Here is a 20,327-nt window from a genome sequence, read left to right as displayed (position 1 = left end):
GGAGAGGTTTAGATTCGTTAGGCACTGGGGAACGTTTTGGAACAATTGGGGCCTGTACAAGAGGTCTCTTGTTATCTGGTGTGCTCCCTGGGGCATTTGGTGGGCTGCTGTGAGATACAGGAAGCTGGACTAGATGGGCCTATGGCCTGATCCAGTGGAGCTGTTCTTATGTTCTTAACTACAATTCCCAGGAAGCCTTGCAGGTCTCTTGTTATCTGGTGTGCTCCCTGGGGCATTTGGTGGGCTGCTGTGAGATACAGGAAGCTGGACTAGATGGGCCTATGGCCTGATCCAGTGGGGCTGTTCTTATGTTAATAGGGACGGGTTTCACTTTCCTTATGAGGAAAGGCTACAGCGTTTGAGGCTCTTTAAGTTTAGAAGAAAGGTACCTGAGGGGGAACATGATTGGGATGTACAAAATTATGCAGGGGATGAATAGCTCTCACACAACACCAAAACTAGGGAACATCCACTAAAATTGAGCATTGGGAAAGCTAGAACAGACAAAAGAGTATATTTCTTTAACCAGTATGTAATTAGGCTGTGGAACTCCTTGTTACTGGATGTGGTGATGGCCTTTAAGAGGTGATTGGACAAATTTTTGGAGGCAAAGTCCATCACGGGTTACAAGCCAAGGATGTGCATGTGCAACCTCCTGGTTTTGGAAGTAAGCTACCTCAGAATGCCAAACGCAAGGGAGGGCACCAGGATGCAGGTCTTTTGTTCTCTTGTGTACTCCCTGAGGCATCTGGTAGGCCACTGTGAAATACAGGAAGCTGGACTACGGTCTTAGAACACCCCCATGCTCTCTACTCTCCCACCATTTTCAAGCAAGACACTTCCTTGGGCCGGGGGAAGGCACAGCCTGGGCTTGCTGCTCTCTCTTGAGACACACTCTGCCTCCCCAATTAACACTGCAGCGGTCACCTTTTTGCAACTGTATTCCCATGTGCCAAAAGTTCAATGTCTTGTTAAATGCTTTATTAAAAAATCTTCTTCCTACGAAAAGACTTTCTACAGCATACCACCCACCCAATTTACATTCACACTGGCCTGCAAGTGAGGACTCCCCCATCCCCCACCCCCTGGTTGACACTGAAGCTCCTACAAGCAGCAGCAGAGGCTCCCCAAGAGCCCTGTAGGAGCCCTCCTCTCTTGCCCCCAGGCTGCTGGCTTGGGACCAAAGGCCTGCTCCCTGCTTGCCCGGGCAAATGCCTACATTGCCACTGCAACACTGTTCCACGTGTGCACAGACACACTTGCCCCAGGGATGAGTCTGCTGCCCTGTGCTTGCAAAAGTGGCTCCAGTCCCTCCCCCGCCCCGCCTGCCCCCTCACCAATCCTGCTGCCATTTTGTTCTGGGCCTGGTAACCAGCCCCCCAACAGTTAAGAGCCCCTCTCTGCTGCGTATAAGGCTTGCTCCCCCCCCCACTGGCTGGTTTGCTCTGCTTCCTCTCCTCCCTGTGTAGCCTGCCCTCTCTGCAGCCAGGGCTTGGCACAGGTCAAGGAGTCAAGAACTCAGAGACACCCTCCAGGCATTCCAGCCCTTCACTCTTCATGCAGGCACCACTGGTACATGGGAGGGCATGTACAGCAATATGCCACGGCAGTTGGCAGAGGAGGCCTGGCGGAGATCTCCAAGAAAACCACAGAAGGGAGTGTGCAGCAGAGGCACAGCACCCACCAGTTCTTTGGAGGGGTGTGTGTTGGAAGCCACAGGCCAATGGAAGGGGGTAGAACATGCCCCAGGTGAGAGAAGAGGCACAGCTCAGAGAGGGTCAGTTAGCTGGGAAGTAACTGGGGGGGTGGTGGCTGGTTTCTATCCCCGGCCTCCAGGAGGTCCCCCCCCCAGGAGACAGGAGCTGGCCCCGCTATGTGTTGCTCACAGCCAGAAGAGTGAATGATCCTCCTCAGGGCTTGCATGACACAATCCAGGCTCGCAGCTTGGTCAATCCACCTGCGCAAAGTCAAACGGTGCGAAGGCCTGGCGGAACTCCTGGGCTGCAGTGGCTTCCTCTTCCCGCCCTGCCTGGCAGCTTCGCCAGTCTGCCCGACTGGGCATGCCTAGGACGGCCTCACTGGCCAGCACCTCCCTGCAGGGGAAGAAGGAAAGGAGAAGCTGTGGTTTGGCTGCAGACCACCCGTCCATTGCACCTGTCGCCATGCCCCATGCCTCTGAGGGCCTGACTGACTATCCCCCCCAAGAGCCAGCTTGCAGTGCATCCTGGGAACTGCACCCTGTTGCCCAGAAATAGCAAAGAGAGCCACAAGGACTGGTGCAGGGCCTTGGAGTCATAGCCACTATTGTGCCAATCCCTGTATTCAACAGGCATCTCTTCGAGCACTCAGCGCACAGGCCTCACCTAGAAAGGGACGCGAAGGTTGGGGAGTGACATCCTGGTGGATGCTGTCAGGAACATCCTGCCCGCTTGCCCCCTCCTTCCTCGGCCACAGGCCTGGACTACAGCTGAACAGGCCTAGAGGGGAGGGGGCAGCGGACGACCCAGGCAGGCAAGCAAACCAAGAGAGCTCTCTCACACAGATGCGCCTACCTTCCAAACTGCAGGGGGAAGTGTTTCCCAATCCGATGGAACAGCTTCTCCCCAGAGTCAAGCTCGACATAGAAATAAGGGGTACCTGGCTGGACGATCTGAAAGAGGCAAGCGCAGTCCCATCACCCTCTGAAGTGCTCCACCATTCTGCCACTGAGGCAGCCACAAATGCTCCCCCCAGCAAGCCTCCCCCCACCAATGCTGAGCTGAGCAGGAAAGATCCCAGGTTGCCTCTGGAAAAGGAGCAGCCTAGAAACAAAGCGCCTGAGTGGGGACAGGCTAAAACGTGTACAATTCTGCAGGGATGGACAGAGCAGAGAGAGGGAAGTTGTCCTGCCTTGCACAAAACACCAGAACGAGGGCACAGCCGTTCAAACTGAGTGTTGGGAGAACTGGGACAGACACCGGAGCCCAAGCACCAGACCCTTTCCTCATCAGGGGCACCTCCCTTGCGAGGAAAGGCTACAGCGTTTGGGGCTCTCCAGCCTAGAAAAGAGGCGCCTGAGGGGGGACATGATTTAAGATATACAAAATTATGCAGGGGATGGACAGAAGCTCACATACATACACAGAAGCTCCTTTCCTTCTCACGACACCAGAACCAGGAGACATTCGCTAAAATTGAGCTTTGGGAGAGTTAGGACAAAAGAAAATATTTCTTTACCTAGCATGTAATTAGTCTGTGGAATTCCTTGCCACAGGAATGATGGCATATTGCCTAGATCACCTCCCTGCATTACAATCTCTGCGCATGAACTGGAGATTGTCCATGACTTCGTGTACCTTGGCTCAACGATCTCCGACACTCTTTCTCTCGATACCGAGCTAAACAAGTGCATCGGTAAAGCAGCTACCACGTTTTCCAGACTCACAAAGAGAGTCTGGTCCAACAAGAAGCTGACGGAACATAACAAGATCCAGATCTACAGAGCTTGCGTCCTGAGTACACTTCTGTACTGCAGCGAGTCATGGACTCTTCGCTCACAACAGGAGAGGAAATTGAACGCTTTCCACATGCGCTGCCTCCGACGCATCCTCGGCATCACCTGGCAGGACAAAGTTCCTAACAACACAGTCCTGGAACGTGCTGGAATCCCTAGCATGTATGCACTGCTGAAACAGAGACGCCTGCGTTGGCTCGGTCATGTCGTGAGAATGGATGATGGGCGGATCCCAAAGGATCTCCTCTATGGAGAACTTGTGCAAGGAAAGCGCTCTACAGGTAGACCACAGCTGCGATACAAGGACATCTGCAAGAGGGATCTGAAGGCCTTAGGAGTGGACCTCAACAAGTGGGAAACCCTGGCCTCTGAGCGGCCCGCTTGGAGGCAGGCTGTGCAGCATGGCCTTTCCCAGTTTGAAGAGACACTTGGCCAACAGACTGAGGCAAAGAAGGAAGGCCCATAGCCAGGGAGACAGACCAGGGACAGACTGCACTTGCTCCCAGTGTGGAAGGGATTGTCACTCCCGAATCGGCCTTTTCAGCCACACTAGATGCTGTTCCAGAACCACCTTTCAGAGCGCGATACCAGAGTCTTTCGAGACTGAAGGTTGCCATGTATGCATGTATTGCCTAGATGCCTTTCAGAGGGGATTGAACCAATTTTGGGAGGAAAAGTTCATCATGGATGAACAAGTCATGGTAGGCATGTGCAAGCTTCTGGTTTTAGAAATAGGCTGCCTCTGATTGCTAGATGCAGGGGAGGACACCAGGATCCTGGGCACGAGGGAGGGCATCTGATGCAGCAAGGCTCTTCTTATGTTCTTACAGGTGAAAAAAAATAGTCTTTACCTAGCCTGTAAGTAATCTGTGGAACTCCTTTTTACAGGATGATGATGGTGTCTGGTCTAGATGCCTCTCAAAGGGGATTGGACAGATTGATGGAGGAAAAGTTTATCACAGGTCCCAAGTCATAAGAACATAAGAAGAGCCCCACTGGACCAGGCCACAGGCCCATCTAGTCCAGCTTCCTGTATCTCACAGTGACCCACCAAATGCTTCAGGGAGCACACCAGACAAGACAACCTGTGTCCTGGTGCCCTCCCCTGCATCTGGCAATCAGAGGCAGCCTACTTCTAAACCCAGAAGCTTCCACACGCCTACCATGACTTGTAACCCATGATGAACTTTTCCTCCCAAAATTTGTTCGATCCCCTCTTAAATGCATCTAGGCAATATGCCAACACTACTTCCTGTGGCAAGCGGTTCCACAGACTAATCACATGCTGGGTAAATAAATATTTTCTTTTGTTTGTCCTAACTCTCCTGACACTCAATTTTTGTGGATGTCCCCTGGTTCTGGTGTTGTGTGAGAGGAAAAAGAGTGCCTCTATCCATCCCCTGCATAATTCTGTATGTCTCAATCGTGTGTCCCCCTCAGGCGCCTCTTTTCTAGACTGAAGAACCCCAAATGCTGTAGCCTTCTCTCGGAAGGGAGGTGCCCCAGCCCAGTAATAATTTTAGTTGCTCTTTTTTGAACCTTTTCCATTTCCACTATACCCCTTTGGAGATGCTGCAACTAGAACTGGACGCAATACTCCGGGTGTGGTCTTATTATTGTCTGTAAGTCAGGATGGCTGTAGACAACCTCTTGATTCTAGAAATAGGCTGCTTCAGATTGCCAGGTGCAAGAGAGTGGCAACAGGTTGCAAGTCTCCTGTTGTCATGTATGCTTCCTGGAGGCATCTGGTGGGCCAACAAACCCAGCAGACCAGGAAGAGCAACAGAAAAGCAGATATTTGCACAATGGGGGAATTAAGAACTCCTTTTGCAGTTTTTGTATCCATGGGGGGGGAGCGCCCCTGTGGCTAAGGGGGGATACATGTTCCTGGGGAAGTGTGTGGGAGAGTGACGCAGCACCCTCGAGCTTGCCCCTTGCACCTCACCTGCTTGAGAGCGGAGTGTTCTGGGATCTCCAGGAGCTCAATCCGCTGCTCCTCTGCTTGAAGGACAAAGGCCTCTTTGATGTCTTCTGTTGTGCCGAGGTTGTGGGGAACAGGAACCACCTGGAATGATATTTTGCAGCAGTCTAGATTCCATCGTGTCTGCTAGTCCAATGAGCAAGATGACAGCAAGGAGCCAGGAATGCCATCACTGGGGCCCCGAATGTGCCCCTCAGCACAGCTTGTCATCACTGCAGAGAGGCCGAGGCCTCTATGCCTGGCAGGCTTAAACTTATGAACTTTTAAAAACTCAAGAGGTCCTTGCTGTAGGAGTGAGCCAGCGAGCACTCGGTCCTCCTCTCAGCGAGTTCTCGGTGACCTCTCCTCTCTCATGCTCTCTGTGGTTGCCTCATGCCGCTCAGATACTGCCTTCTGGTCGGCCAGATGGAAACTACCACAATGCACAGGGTGGGGGTGGCCAAGAGCATGCAGGCTGCCAGGAAAGGAGGTGTAGGGCCAGAGCAGCCTGTTCTGCAAAAGGGAAAAGCCAGTGCAACCCTCAGTTTGTGTACTTGGCAAGATCCCTGCAGATCTAACTGAAGGAGTGCTGGAAAGAGCGCAAGCACACGTGGCTCTGCCCTTGGGGCCAATGGGAAGGAGCGCTCAGCAGCATCCTTTGGAAGAAGGGCTTCTCATCAAACCAGCTCCTGGCCCAGGGCCACATTTTGCCACTGTCTCACCTGAAGCTGCAGGTGCTGACTCCGGTAATTCCTCTCGAACACTACACACCTCTTCCCCTGTGCTCTGAAAAACCTGCGCAAGGCAGCCTTATACTGCTCCAGCTCTTCCACAACCTCGGATGCAAGCTCCACCACAGACTGGCAGTGCCCGATGGGCAGAATGAGAACATGGTCAGGGGACAAACCACCCTTGGCTAGGGCAAGGTAGCACTGCAACCAAGAACAGAGGACCAGTTAGCAGGAGGTTCAGCCCCACCCCAGGACCTCCAACACACCACAGAACAGCAGGGAAGCCACAGGGGGAGGGGGGAATCTTTCCTGTAAAACACCCTGGCACAGCTCCCTCAACAGGTTTTTCTATTAGGATTCATTCAGCTTCCCACGGCTGCCTCTCTCAGTACGACCTGCAGATGGCGCCAGAACATCACAGGCTGGTCACTGCACCAAGTGATACTGGGTGAAAGAACATAATGCACACCTGCAAAGCTGTACTGACCATCTCACCTTGGTCAAGTCAACAGACCTGCGACAGGCAGTCGCCATCATCAGGAGGCTTAGGAGCCCTTCCTGGAGTAGGAAGCTGGCCAGAGAAGAGACGGGGCACTCTCTTGCCCTCTCCCACAAATCCCTTTCTGTGGGTACCGCAAGTGACCGAGAGTCTGCCCCAAAAACACAGGAATTCCTGGCACCTCCTTCCCACAGAAAAACAAGACCCATTTCCAAGGTGAGGAGCTGACCCCAGCCCCCAGTCTTGCCCTTCACAGGTTACAAACTGCAGCCAGTTAACTAGATAACCTACAACCTACAGAGGATGTGTGTGTCTGTGCAGGCATGCGTGCAAGCGCACCAGTCCACCCCTTCCGTCCCCAGAGCTCCCTTTCCCACCTCCCTCTCTCCTCCAGCCTCTTGGCAGACTCTTGATGGCGGCTGGGCTACAAGGTGCAGCCTGCATGTGGAAACAGGGCTAGAATTAGGGTTACTCATGCCCTTAGTTCCCACGTCTTCTCTGGGATGTCCTCAAAAGAAAAAAACAGGCCTGCTGGCTGGCTGCAGTATTCAGGTGCCAAGACCAGAAGGGCATTCATTCCAGACCTTCTGGCAAAACCCTTGAGGAAACTGCACAAGTATGGGGGCTCTACAGGTTGACCCTGCACTCTGGATGGCAAGTGCCTTTCCCACCAGAAGGATTAGGAGGAAGAGACCTCAGTGCCCCACCCGTGAGCTGCTGCTTGCCTTTCAGCAGAACCGCTCAGCTACAGCAGACCAGGTGCACAGGGGTGGCAACTCACGCTGTGCCTGACTGGGCTAAGAGTGGGGCAGAGGGGGAGGGTGGCAGTCCAGGACTATGGGAAGCCCCACCATACATGGTGGGTATTCTGGGAGGGGAGGTTGCTGGCCTGGGTGGGGGTAGAGGCTGAAACATGCCAAGGGTACACTCTCTCCCCCCCCTCCTCCCCAGCACTCTGAGGTGGTGCTCTTTGAGCAGGTACCCTCTGTTGCCATTTCCTTCTTTGCCGCTCCTGCGGCTTCACCCCACAGCAGCAGCAGCAGCACCGCCTATGGATGCAAAGTCACCAGTGGTCCTCTCGAAGCTCAAGGGACCTTCTGTGAGCCCAGAACAGACCAGCCACACACGCAATGGCACTCTGGATCACAAGCACCTGGATGAGCCACAGGGACCTTCTCTGCTGACATGGCTTTCAGAAAGACTTACGTGAGTCCCAACGCTCACCACCAAATGCTTCTCCACCTCTGGGCTGGCGAGGCAAAACCAGCAAGCTGCCATTGGCAGGGCTTGGAGAGAAAACAAAAAGACGTCGCAGAGTGAACGGAGCAGGCAGAAAAAGACCCTAACAGGACACCTGCCAAGCCAAGACATGTATGGCTGGAGGCTCCAGGACCTGGATACACTTGGCAGGCCAAGTCCCTGGCAGAGAAAACCCTTTGCATGCAGAAAGCCCCCTCCCCCAATCCCATCTGAAGCCCTGAGAAGGACTGCAAGCCTGAATTGGCAATGCAGAGCTAGATGGACCCTCAAGGGCCAGGCTTAGAAGGTAGCAGCTTCCTGCCACAACCCCAACTGGAGGCAGCAGTCTCGGAGACAAGTAGGCCAGGTGGCACCTTCTGACGACTCCAGCCACACCAGCTGGCTTTCTCAGGACCCTGAAAAACACTGCCCCCCGTCCCCAGGGGTCTGCCAATGTCCTGATGCTACAAGGGAGAGCAAGGGGAAACCAGAGGGGGCAGGAAGCCCTGAATCAATGCTCCACAGCTGAGCTCACCGGGTCTCTTCAGGACCCGGGAAGGTCTTGGTTCAGAGAACAGTACTGGGAACCACTTCAGATTTTCTTCCTTGACCCACAGTGCTCACAATAAATGCTTGATTTTCAACCTAAATGGGGAAGTCACCTGCACTCCCCTCCCATTTGCAGCTATGCGTACTCCTCAGTTGAGTCCTTGGCAGCGAAGGGAGACTGGGGTACTCACGGGGTCTGCACGGGGGCCGCTTGGGCTGGTGTCCCTCTCCTCTTTCTGCCACCCGCTTCTTTCCTCGCTGTCCACTGCTCAGGTCAAAGAAAAACTGGCTGGCAGGTTCCGCCTGGGAAGAGAGAGGAAGGCACCGCGTTCAGACTGCCATCCAGCGTGCAGAGAGGAACTGACAGGTAGGACGGGGCCGACCGACTCCCCAATGAAGCCCATTCTCAAGGCAGCTGAAATCTGGCATTAAGGGACACAGACAGCATGACAAGGTGCATCTGCTGGGAAGAGAAATCAAACCAAGGAGCAACACACACACCCCCTTGGATCTTCAGCCATATTTTGGAAGACGTGACTCTGGTGGAGTGAGGATGGGGAGAGAATTGCTTGGCTCAGTACAAAGAAGGAAGGAAGCCCCTGGCCAGCACTCTGGGCAAGGAGTGGGGAGCGCTCGTCTGCAAGACAAACTGCGAGGCGTCTTTCCTGTGACCTGGGCTGCAGTCAGTGTCCCTTACAAGGCGTCCCTCCTGGCAACTGCACGGCACCACAATGTACTGCAACCACCTCCAAATGTTTGGCAGTGACATCATCCTGTCACTGCCTGACTTCTAGGCTGCAAAGCATGGCTGGCCTGGCCACACACCTTAGAGGGCCCCACGGCTGCAATCCTTGGAGTAAACCTTTCCCATCCTTCCTCCCCTCACTCCTATGGGCCATTAAAGGACCTTCTTTTGCGGCTCAATGGTCCCTGATGGCTCATCCCCAGGCTGAATGTGTGCTGCTGCTTTGCACCTCTGCAAAGCAGTGCTCTGCAGGACAGGTGGAATTTGCCAAGAAGCAAAAGCCAGATGGGGTTTCCCCAAGCCAGCCTGGCACAGCATGTGTGTGTGTGTGTGTGGGGAGGGGGGGTGCTCTGACAATTCAAAGTGTGCCCTTCCTCCTGGCCTGTGGCTCTGAGGCCCCTTGCCATCAGTCCTGCTCCAAATCATGGCACTGGCCCAGGTGGTGCTCCCCTGGCAGGCACCAGTGCCACGCACACCTGCACGCCAACACGTCATGCATCTCACATTCAAAGCAAAAGGCTTGTCAGGCAACAATCTGGAAGCAGAAAATGGTTCATAGCCAGATCTGGAACAGACAGAATTTGTTGTGCCAAGGAACCTTTCAGATGCAGATCAGAGGCCAAGGTGGAGAGTACGATCTGGGTTACTCTGCAGAAGACCCTGCCACCCAGGTGGGATTGTACCTTTGTCTCCAACATCAGCTGATTACAGATCTCCCCCCCAGGCCTCCGGTACGGGTTCTCAGTGACATCTTGCGGCTGTTTGACCAGCTCTGCAGGGTCCATGGAACTCATTGGAAGGATGCTGAAGGCGTAGAGGTACTGAAGAAAACAAATTACAGCAGAGAGGGAGTTGGCAAACCAGATGCTGCGTGCTGCAGTATGCTGTGTGGATGGCTTGGGGTGCCTCCAAAGCAGGGAAACCTGAGGGGGCAGCATTGGAGCTTCAGAGAAAGGAAGCACCAGGGATTCCTCCACAGAGCTGCCCCAGGCAGACAAGGACTCCTCCAGCTGTTTGGTGTGGGGCTGCGGGCCCTGCCTCGGTCACTCTGAAGCATTCCTCACATCAACACCTGTTTCTATTTCAGTGTGGAGACCAGAAGTAGTAAGACAAGGGGCAAGAATCTGCAGCCACACACATGGAGAGACCAGTGAGTGGGTCAAGAGGCCCTAGGCAGAGTGCAGTGAAGGCGCACCACCTGAGGGCCACGTGAGGCTGCGGGGCGGGGAAGAGTCTTGTGAAGGACCGCAGCAGCGTGAGCTGCAAAGGCTTCCTCACTCACATGGGGCTGCTTCCGGGAAAGCAAAGCAGTCAGCAAAATGGATACGAACACCACACAGGGGGGTATGGGGGTGGGGGCAGAATTGCCAAGCAATGGGGAGACTGCTGCTGGCTACGCAAAGGGGCGCGGCCACCTCTCATCCACAGCAACTGCAAAGGAGCAGCGTTCCCCCATCCCTGTTCCAGATTTCTGCCTCAGGAGGCTCCCCGTGTACGGTGTGCTGGGTTGAAAGGCGCGTGCGGAGACGAGCCAAGGCCTCTGCAAAGCCCAGTTCTGCGTTGACAGGTGGCAGCAGGGGGACCACTTACCTTCCTCTTGTCAGCATTGCCAACGTTAGCCAGGGCGATGAATCTGCTCACGTGCTGTGCGGTTCCCTGGAGAACAGTGTGGTTTCTGCATGGGAGACCAGAGAAGAGAGGCTTTGGAAAAGGCCACAGCTCCTAGGAGCACCGTCCATCACAAGGTACTCACGTGGCCAAGTGCAGCTTGCTGCTGGCCAGAAAAGAATGTGGGTTAGTTAACAAGGCACCTGCCATCTCCCAGCCCCCTACCCACAAAGCAACCTCTGTGGTGCTGCCCTGCAGTTGTTCCCTCTTCACGATGCTGCTGCTTAGAAAACAAAGTCTCTGTTCCCAGAGAAAGGAAGGACGTCAAGAGAGCCCCGTCTGCCAGGAAGGGGAAAGGGAGAAGGAGGAGCCTTGTCCAGAGGACTGGGAAGCCAGCTGGTAAAAACTCTGCCCACTGGCAGATATGGGGAACCATAAACCCTCCTGAGTGCTGAGCAGCCAAACTTCTTTGATGCCATGCAAATGTGGGAATTTTGGAAAACGGACAAGGAACTTATCCTCCAAAACAGGCTAATAAAATCTTATCTGAGACGGAATTCAAGCAAAAAAGGGATCCAGAAAGCTCCTTAACAGAGAACTAATTGCCGCTGTGGAACTCCAGCACTCCAACACACTCCGCCTCATCTAGGCTGCGGCCAAACTCCTGGAGTTTCCACTCAATTTCCCTGGCTTTTGTATCGCTCTTGCCAGCACCCTGACTCAGCTTTGAGGACGGCCCAGTGAGACATCATCCTGCAATGTCCTGTTTGTTTTGAATCCGGTACCATGATAGAAGAGCACACGGCATCCCAGAGAAGGAGCAGGTGGATTCGCAGTTTTTCCCTTACCAGCTGTCATGCTGAAATTGGCTCAGGCTCACAGATTAGGCAGCCAAAGACAATGAGTGGAATGACAGGCCCCAGGTGACTGCAACTCCTCCAACCAGCTGCCCTGACGACATCCTGACAGCAGGCAAACTGCTCTGGGCGCTTCACCTGCAGTGGGTCACAACTGCGTGCATCTGTGCAAGGGCAAAAGGCCCACCCACCCACTGCCTTTGGGGTGCAGAAACTGGACGCCCTCTCCCTTCTTCCTGGTCAGTGTGGGGAGTTGAGAGAAACAAAATGTCCAGCAACCTGCAGTCAGGGACTTTGTCTCCTGCTAGTCTTGCTCCACCAAGTCCTGCTTTGGAGCAGCCCTCCAGGGTCTTCCCCGTGCCATGGGGTTTCTGATCACTGACAGCCTATCCTCACGAATCTGATGCATCATCTCTACTCAGACCCTCACAGAACAACCCCAGGTAAATCTGTGCAGAAATCAGTCCCGCTGCATCCAATGCAACTCACTCCTTGGAAAGCACACACAAAACCGTAGCCTCCAGAAACCCCTTGGCACGACCTGCTTTGTCTCTCTCCCTCAAGCTGGGTCTCGTCATGCTCTCCCATGTCTGCACAAGTGAAGGGCTCCTAGGATGATGCTGGGAACCTCCACAGATCAAGGAAGGAGGTTTGTCAGGATTTGTTTACCTCAATGGCTGCAATGGAAACCTACTGAAATTTGCCAAATAGTACTGCAATGGAAAAACATGCTAATATGTAGTGAGCATTATAGTTTTTATTATGCACCATAATCACAACTCTGTTCCGAGATACAGATAGCAGCTGACACGGGCAACATCAAGGGGATGTACGATGGTATCAAGCAGGCCCTAGGTCCAACACAGAAGAAAATTGCCCCTCTGAAGTCTGCCACAGGCGAGGTCATCCAGGATCGGGCGCAGCAGATGGAACGCTGGGTGCAGCACTACTCTGAGCTATATTCCAGAGAAAATGTAGTCACCGAAGAAGCACTGAACAACATTGAGTGCCTGCCTGTGATGGAAGAGCTTGACAGTGAACCAACCCTAGAAGAACTTCACGTGGCCCTGGACTCCCTTGCCTTTGGCAAGGCACCTGGAAAAGACAGCATCCCTGCTGAAGTCCTAAAATGCTGCAAAGAGATCATCGTCACTGAGCTGCATGAAATCCTCTGTCTCTGCTGGAGAGAAGGTGGAGTACCTCAAAACATGAGGGATGCAAACATCATCACGCTGTACAAGAACAAAGGTGACAGGGGTGACTGCAACAACTACCGCGGCATCTCTCTCCTTAGCGTTGTAGGAAAGCTGTTTGCCCGAGTTGTACTAAAGAGGCTCCAGGTACTTGCAGAGAGCGTCTATCCAGAATCGCAGTGTGGATTCCGAGCCAACAGGTCCACCACTGATATGGTATTCTCCCTTAGACAACTGCAGGAGAAATGCAGGGAACAACGACAGCCACTCTTTATAGCCTTCATAGATCTCACAAAGGCTTTCGACCTGGTCAGCAGAGACGGCCTCTTCAAGATTCTCCCCAAGATTGGATGTCCACCCAGGCTCCTCAGCATCATCAGATCCTTCCACAAGGACATGAAGGGCACTGTTGTCTTTGATGGCTCCACATCAGACCCTTTTGACATCCGAAGCGGAGTGAAGCAGGGCTGTGTTCTTGCACCAACCTTGTTTGGGATTTTCTTCGCTGTCCTGCTGAAGCAGGCCTTTGGAACTGCAACAGAAGGCATCTATCTCCGGACCAGATCAGACGGAAAGCTCTTCAACCTCTCCAGACTGAGAGCAAAATCCAAAGTCCAGCTGAAATGTCTGCGTGACTTCCTCTTTGCCGACGATGCAGCTGTCACTACCCACTCTGCCAAAGATCTCCAGCAGCTCATGGATCGTTTTAGCAAGGCCTGCCAAGATTTTGGACTGACAATCAGCCTGAAGAAAACACAGGTCATGGTTCAGGATGTGGACTCACCTCCCTGCATTACAATCTCTGAGCATGAACTGGAGGTTGTCCATGACTTTGTGTACCTTGGCTCAACGATCTCCGACACTCATTCTCTCGATGCCGAGCTAAACAGGCGCATCGGTAAAGCAGCTACCACGTTTTCCAGACTCACAAAGAGAGTCTGGTCCAACAAGAAGCTGACGGAACATACCAAGATCCAGGTCTACAGAGCTTGCGTCCTGAGTACACTTCTGTACTGCAGCGAGTCATGGACTCTTCGCCCACAACAGGAGAGGAAACTGAGCGCTTTCCACATGCGCTGCCTCCGACGCATCCTCGGCATCACCTGGCAGGACAAAGTTCCAAACAACACAGTCCTGGAACGTGCTGGAATCCCTAGCATGTATTCACTGCTGAAACAGAGACGCCTGCGTTGGCTTGGTCATGTCGTGAGAATGGATGATGGCCGGATCCCAAAGGATCTCCTCTATGGAGAACTCGTGCAAGGAAAGCGCCCTACAGGTAGACCACAGCTGCGATATAAGGACATCTGCAAGAGGGATCTGAAGGCCTTAGGGATGGACCTCAACAAGTGGGAAACCCTGGCCTCTGAGCGGCCCGCTTGGAGGCAGGCTGTGCAGAATGGCCTTTCCCAGTTTGAAGAGACACTTTGCCAACAGTCTGAGGCTAAGAGGCAAAGAAGGAAGGCCCATAGCCAGGGAGACAGACCAGGGACAGACTGCACTTGCTCCCGGTGTGGAAGGGATTGTCACTCCCGGATTGGCCTTTTCAGCCACACTAGACGCTGTGCCAGAACCACCTTTCAGAGCGCGATACCATAGTCTTTCGAGACTGAAGGTTGCCAATACTAATCACAACTCTGTCTGTGCAAACAGATGAGTTATTCTTGCTTACATCTGTATTTAGATTCCCTATGGGAGACGATGTAGCTGTGAACAGCCTGCATTGGCAGGAATTGAACCTGGAAGTGCCTTCCAACTCCATGGTTCCACAGGCATGTTCTGAAGAGCTATGCTTAGACAACATTGTTTTAACAGACCACTGAAAACTGCCCAAGCAGGAAGGATGACGGACAAGCATGCGTGGGTGGCAGTGGACAGGTAGCGTGCCCCAGGCAGTCTGATCCAAATGGAACTTTCCAGATACATAAAGGCCTGTGCCTTCATCCCCTCACTTGCCTGTTACTAGGCAGAGCAGAAAGCACAGCTCTAGGATTATGATAGAGAGGACCATAAGTTAAAGTCAGACTTCACTACATCAGAGAAAATTAACAAAGGTGCATGAGAAAGCAGGAGCTTGTGACTGCCGTTCTCCCAGCTTCTCTCCATCACCTGGGCTACCAATTGTCCTGGTCAGGCAGCTGTGCATACTCGTACAATTGTGACTGTTTCACAGTAAGCACCGTTATTATTTTATGTTATCACAACATTCCTTCTGAATGAAAAGTTCTTGCACGCATTTCAGTGTGCTTTTTGCACTCTCCTCCGAAACATTCCACTAGTCAGGCCGGTAGTCTGATCACCCACGGATCTATTCGGGCAACCCCTTAATTCTCGTAACTGAGAGAGGAGCATAAGCATTAAACAGTACACTGGGAACTGGACATAATTAAGATTCAAGTCACTGAGCAAACTGGGGTTCTTTAATTGGTCCAGCTGCCCTTTAAGATGAGGCATCAAACTGTCACTAGGATAATTCTTTATTAAGGCTTCTCAAATATCAAAAAAGTCACTCGGTTTCATGTTGCCACATCCAACCATTTTTAACCAGTTACATAAGAACATAAGAACAGCCCCACTAGATCAGGCCATAGGCCCATCTAGTCCAGCTTCCTGTATCTCACAGCGGCCCACCAAATGCCCCAGGGAGCACCCCAGATAACAAGAGACCTCATCCTGGTGCCCTCCCTTGCATCTGGCATTCTGGCATAGCCCATTTCTAAAATCAGGAGGTTGCGCATACACCTCATGGCTTGTACCCCATAATGGATTTTTCCTCCAGAAACTTGTCCAATCCCCTTTTAAAGGCATCCAGGCCAGATGCCGTCACCACATCCTGTGGCAAGGAGTTCCACAGACCGACCACATGCTGAGTAAAGAAATATTTTGAGGGACAAGTTGCATACCTTAGTCAAGAGATCTGCAACTTCATTCTTCAATTCCTTAATAACTCTTGGGTGGATACCATCAGGGCCCGGTGACTTATTGATCTTTAATTTATCAATGAGGTCTGAAATATCTTCTCTTTTAACCTCTATCTGACTTAACTCCTCGGTTAGGAGGGGCCGTTCGGGCAGCAGTATCTGCCTGAGGTCTTCTGCCGTGAAGACAGATGCAAAGAACTCATTTAATTTCTCTGCCATCTCTAAGTCTCCTTTTATCTCCCCTTTCCCTCCCTCACCATCCAGAGGACCAACCGCTTCTCTGGCGGGTTTCCTGCTTCTAACATATTTGAAGAAGCTTTTATTATTCCCCTTAATGTTGCTGGCCATGCGTTCCTCATAGTCTCGCTTGGCCGCCCATATCACCTTCTTACATTTCTTTTGCCACAGTTTATGTTCCTTTTTATTCTCCTCATTAGGGCAAGACTTCCATTTACGGAAGGAAGCTTCCTTGCCCTTCACAGCCTCTCTAACTTGGCTGGTTAGCCATGCGGGCACCCTCCTGGATTTAGTGGAACCCTTCTTTCTTTGCGGTATACACCTCTGCTGGGCCTCTATTACTGTTGTTTTAAGCAGCCTCCATGCACTCTGGAGAGATTGGACTCTTTTTACCCTCCCTTTCAACCTCCTTCTAACCAGCCTCCACATTTGAGGGAAGTCTGCCCGTCGGAAGTCAAGGGTTTTTGTTAGTTTTACCTGGTATTCTTCCCCCAACGTGCATGTCAAAACGGATCGCAGCATGATCACTGTTCCCCAATGGCTCTGTAACATTGACATCTCTAACCAGGTCCTGTGTACCACACAATATTAAATCCAGAGTCACCTGCCCTCTGGTGGGCTCCGTGACTAGCTGCTCTAAGCCACAGTCATTTAGCACATCAAGAAATCCGGTTTCCTTATCGTGACCAGAACACAAATTGACCCAGTCAATATGAGGATAATTGAAGAGGAAAGAGATAGTTGGAAGAGGAAAGAGATAGGAGGGCTGCTGCTAACCTGCCTGTCTGGAGCCTGTCTTGCCATCTTCCACACAAAACCTCTTTGAGTGCCTCTGCCTGCCTTGTTTTGGAAGCCACAAGGGAACTACACCTGTAACTAAGGAGTTTGCACTGTGCAATATCAAGGCTGCACCAAAACAAAAAAGCCAGGCTCACCACAAAAAGTTTGTTCTCAGGAAAGTTAACACGCAAGTCTTTAAAAACTGGTAAATCTGTTAAACTCAGCAACGCTTTTTAGAAGCTGCATTCTTGGATGATTAAGAATTTCACCTATCAATCTTCTGCATACCTGTAAGGAAGCCTTTCATAATAGGTCTTCTGCAGAGCAGCAAAATGGTATCTGGGCTTGATGCTTGCAGCCAGGAGAGAGACCAGTCCAGAGCCACATTTCTGAGTATCCACATCTCCCTGTTTAGAAACACAAAACACACACAAGCTCCGTTCTCCTGTAGATAAGAACATAAGAACAGCCCCAATGGATCAGGCCATAGGCCCATCTAGTCCAGCTTCCTGTAACTCACAGCGGCCCACCAAATGCCCCAGGGAGCACACCAGATAACAAGAGACCTCATCCTGGCGTCCTCCCTTGCATCTGACATAGCCCATTTCTAAAATCAGGAGTTGCACACAAACATCCCCTAATGCACTTGTAATGCATTTGTAACCCGTAATGCATTTTTTCTCCAGTAACTTCTCCAATCCCCTTTTAAAGGCGTCCAGGCCAGACGACATCACCACATCCTGTGGCAAGGAGTTCCACAGACCAACCGGTTGTTGGTTGTTGTTGGCAACCTTCAGTCTCGAAAGACTATGGTATCGTGCTCTGAAAGGTGGTTCTGGAACAGCGTCTAGTGTGGCTGAAAAGGCCAATTCGGGAGTGACAATCCCTTCCACAACGGGAGCAAGTGCAGTCTGTCCCTGGTCTGTCTCCCTGGCTATGGGCCTTCCTTCTTTGCCTCAGACTGTTGGCCAAGTGTCTCTTCAAACGGGGAAAGGCCATGCTGCACAACCTGCCTTCAAGCGGGCCGCTCAGAGGCCAGGGTTTCCCACTTGTTGAGGTCCACTCCTAAGGCCTTCAGTTCCCTCTTGCAGATGTCCTTGTATCGCAGCCGTGGTCTACCTGTAGGGCGCTTTCCTTGCATGAGTTTTCCATAGAGGAGATCCTTAGGGCGCTTTCCTTGCATGAGTTTTCCATAGAGGAGATCCTTTGGGATCCGCCCATCATCCATTCTCACAACATGACCGAGCCAACGCAGGCGTCTCTGTTTCAGCAGTGCATATGTGCTAGGGATTCCAGCTCGTTCCAGGACTGCGTTGTTTGGAACTTTGTCCTGCCAGGTGATGCCGAGAATGCGTAGGAGGCAGTGCACGTGGAAAGCATTCAGTTTCCTCTCCTGTTGTGAGCAAAGAGGCCATGACTCATTGCAGTACAGAAGTGTACTCAGGACGCAAGCTCTGTAGACCTGGATCTTGGTATGTTCCGTCAGCTTCTTGTTGCACCAGACTCTCTTTGTGAGTCTGGAAAACGTGGTAGCTGCTTTACCGGTGCATTTGTTTAGCTCGGTATCGAGAGAAAGAGTGTCAGAGATCGTTGAGCCAAGGTACGCAAAGACATGGACAACCTCCAGTTCATGCGCAGAGATTGTAATGCAAGAGGTGAGTCCACATCCTGAACCATGACCTGTGTTTTCTTCAGGCTGATCGTCAGTTCAAAATCTTGGCAGGCCTTGCTAAAACGATCCATGAGCTGCTGGAGATCTTTGGCAGAGTGGGTAGTGACAGCTGTGAAGTCACGCAGACATTTCAGCTGGACTTTGCTCTCAGTCTGGAGAGGTTGAAGAGCTTTCTGTCTGATCTGGTCCAGAGATAGATGCCTTCTGTTGCAGTTCCGAAGGCAACCACATGCTGAGTAAAGAAATATTTTCTTTTGTCTGCCCTAAAGCTCCCAACACTCAATTTGAGTGGATGTCCCCTGGTTCTAGTGTTATGTGAGAGCGTAAAGAGAATCTCTCCATCCACTTTATCCTTCCCACGCATAATTTTGTATGTCGCAATCATGTCCCCCCTCAGGTGCCTCTTTTCTAGGCTGAAGAGGCCCAAACGCCATAGCCTTTCCTCATAAGGAAGGTGCCCCAGCCCAGCAACCATCTCAGTTGCTCTCTGTGCACCTTTCCCACTTCCACCACATCCTTTTTGAGATATGGCCACTAGAACTGGGCGCAATGCTCCAGGTGGAGCCTCACCATCCATTTGTAGCCACCCGCAGTGCTCTGTGCTCGACAGGAGCACCGCCCAGAGGTGATGCCCACTCTGGAAAGGGCTGCCCAGCCCTGCTTCTCAGGGGTGGGGGGACAGAAGCGCCCCCGCCACATGCCTGGGTGGGAACTGGCTTCTAGGCCAGATGCGCTCGCAGCTCCCCCAACCGGGTCTCCTCCACCGACAGAGCAGCTACAGGAGAAGGAAAAGGCCAGGCCTCCCCCGCGCAGTGAGAAGTGGCTCTCTGTGTGGCGCACAGCACCAGGTGGCCTCCCGCGCACGGGTGGTACTCACGGGGCTGCGGGCGAAGGCCTCCACGCCTCTCGGCCAGGGCGAGGTCAGCAGAACGTCCACGCCTCTGAAGCCGGGAGCAGAGAGCAGCGAGTCCCGGAGCTCGGCCACGTCCCTGGCGCCGAAGCAGTGCGTCGGAGCCGGCTCCCCCGGGGCCTCTGTGCCGCTCAGGTAGGCGATGCGCAGCCCAGAAGCGCCGGTGAAGACCCCTCTGCGCCCTGCAGGCACAAGTGGACAGGTGGGTGTTGGAGCCGGGCTGCGGAGGCCGGGCTGGCAGCGCTCCCGGCGTGTGGAAGTCCACCCGCCCCGCCCCGCCCGGCCCAGGCAGCCGCTCCCCAGCACGGCCCCCCTCGCCCTGGAAGACTCACCCAGGTAGGTGATGTTCGGTGCCAGCTCGCAGCCGCCAGCGCTGTCTGGAAAGTGGCCACGCGTGTCCTCGCTGTTGGCGCCCAGCAGCAGGGTCTGGATCCGGGCTGCGGAGAGGGAAGGGGCGGGGAGGGGGCGTCACTCCTGCGCGGGGGGGGGTTCGCGCCCCGCCCCGCCCCGCCCGCCTTGCCCCGCCCCCTACCTGTCCTCCTGCCCGCGCGGTACTCCTCCCACTCGGCGTCCCGCGCGGCGTCGAAGAAGCTCCCCACGCACAACAGCAGCTGCGGGGAGAGGGCGGTCAGGGGGAGGGCGGGGGAGGGGGCCCCGCCCCCGGGGAGGGGGAGGGGGAGGGGCGCCACTCACGTCGAAGGCGCCGCTCTTGCGCTGCGCCGCCTCCACCCGGCCGTAGAGCGCGCCCAGCCGCCCCGACACGTCCCCGCACACCAGCCTGGGAGGGGAGGGGAGGGGAGGGGAGAGTTAGTCCCGGCCCGGCCCGGCCCGGCCCGGCCCGCCCCCCGCGGCCTCCTCCGACCCCCTCCTCACAGGCGCAGCGGCCGCTCCGGGGTGCCCGCCATCCTCCTGCCTGCCCGCGCACCCCTTGCG

General features: G+C 53.6%; 1 protein-coding gene across 3 annotated transcripts; it reads right to left on the bottom strand.

The window, feature by feature from the left end:
- Nucleotides 1-214: 214 nt before the first annotated feature.
- On the bottom strand, nucleotides 215-20,315 carry CWF19L1 (CWF19 like cell cycle control factor 1). Of its 3 annotated transcripts, XM_066630576.1 has the most exons (14): nucleotides 20,268-20,315; nucleotides 20,088-20,172; nucleotides 19,927-20,005; nucleotides 19,727-19,831; nucleotides 19,362-19,576; nucleotides 17,101-17,219; nucleotides 10,807-10,891; nucleotides 9,900-10,037; nucleotides 8,663-8,774; nucleotides 7,890-7,969; nucleotides 6,176-6,385; nucleotides 5,439-5,558; nucleotides 2,553-2,650; nucleotides 216-2,093 (listed from the first exon to the last, which is right to left on the bottom strand). In XM_066630576.1, exons 1-14 carry the CDS (start codon nucleotides 20,297-20,299, stop codon nucleotides 1,949-1,951), a joined length of 1,623 nt encoding a protein of 540 aa, XP_066486673.1. In that variant the 5' UTR covers nucleotides 20,300-20,315; the 3' UTR covers nucleotides 216-1,948. The 3 variants fall into 3 exon arrangements, with proteins under 3 accessions (XP_066486681.1, XP_066486687.1, XP_066486673.1); XM_066630584.1 differs by lacking the exon at nucleotides 6,176-6,385 and having other exon boundaries at nucleotides 215-2,093; XM_066630590.1 differs by lacking the exon at nucleotides 20,088-20,172 and having other exon boundaries at nucleotides 215-2,093.
- Between the last annotated feature and the right edge of the window lie 12 nt (nucleotides 20,316-20,327).

Source organism: Tiliqua scincoides, chromosome 1, assembly GCF_035046505.1.
Source record: "Tiliqua scincoides isolate rTilSci1 chromosome 1, rTilSci1.hap2, whole genome shotgun sequence".
NCBI lineage: Eukaryota > Metazoa > Chordata > Lepidosauria > Squamata > Scincidae > Tiliqua > Tiliqua scincoides.
Note: the sequence above shows the minus strand (reverse complement) of the source record. Positions and strands in the feature narration are given on the sequence as shown.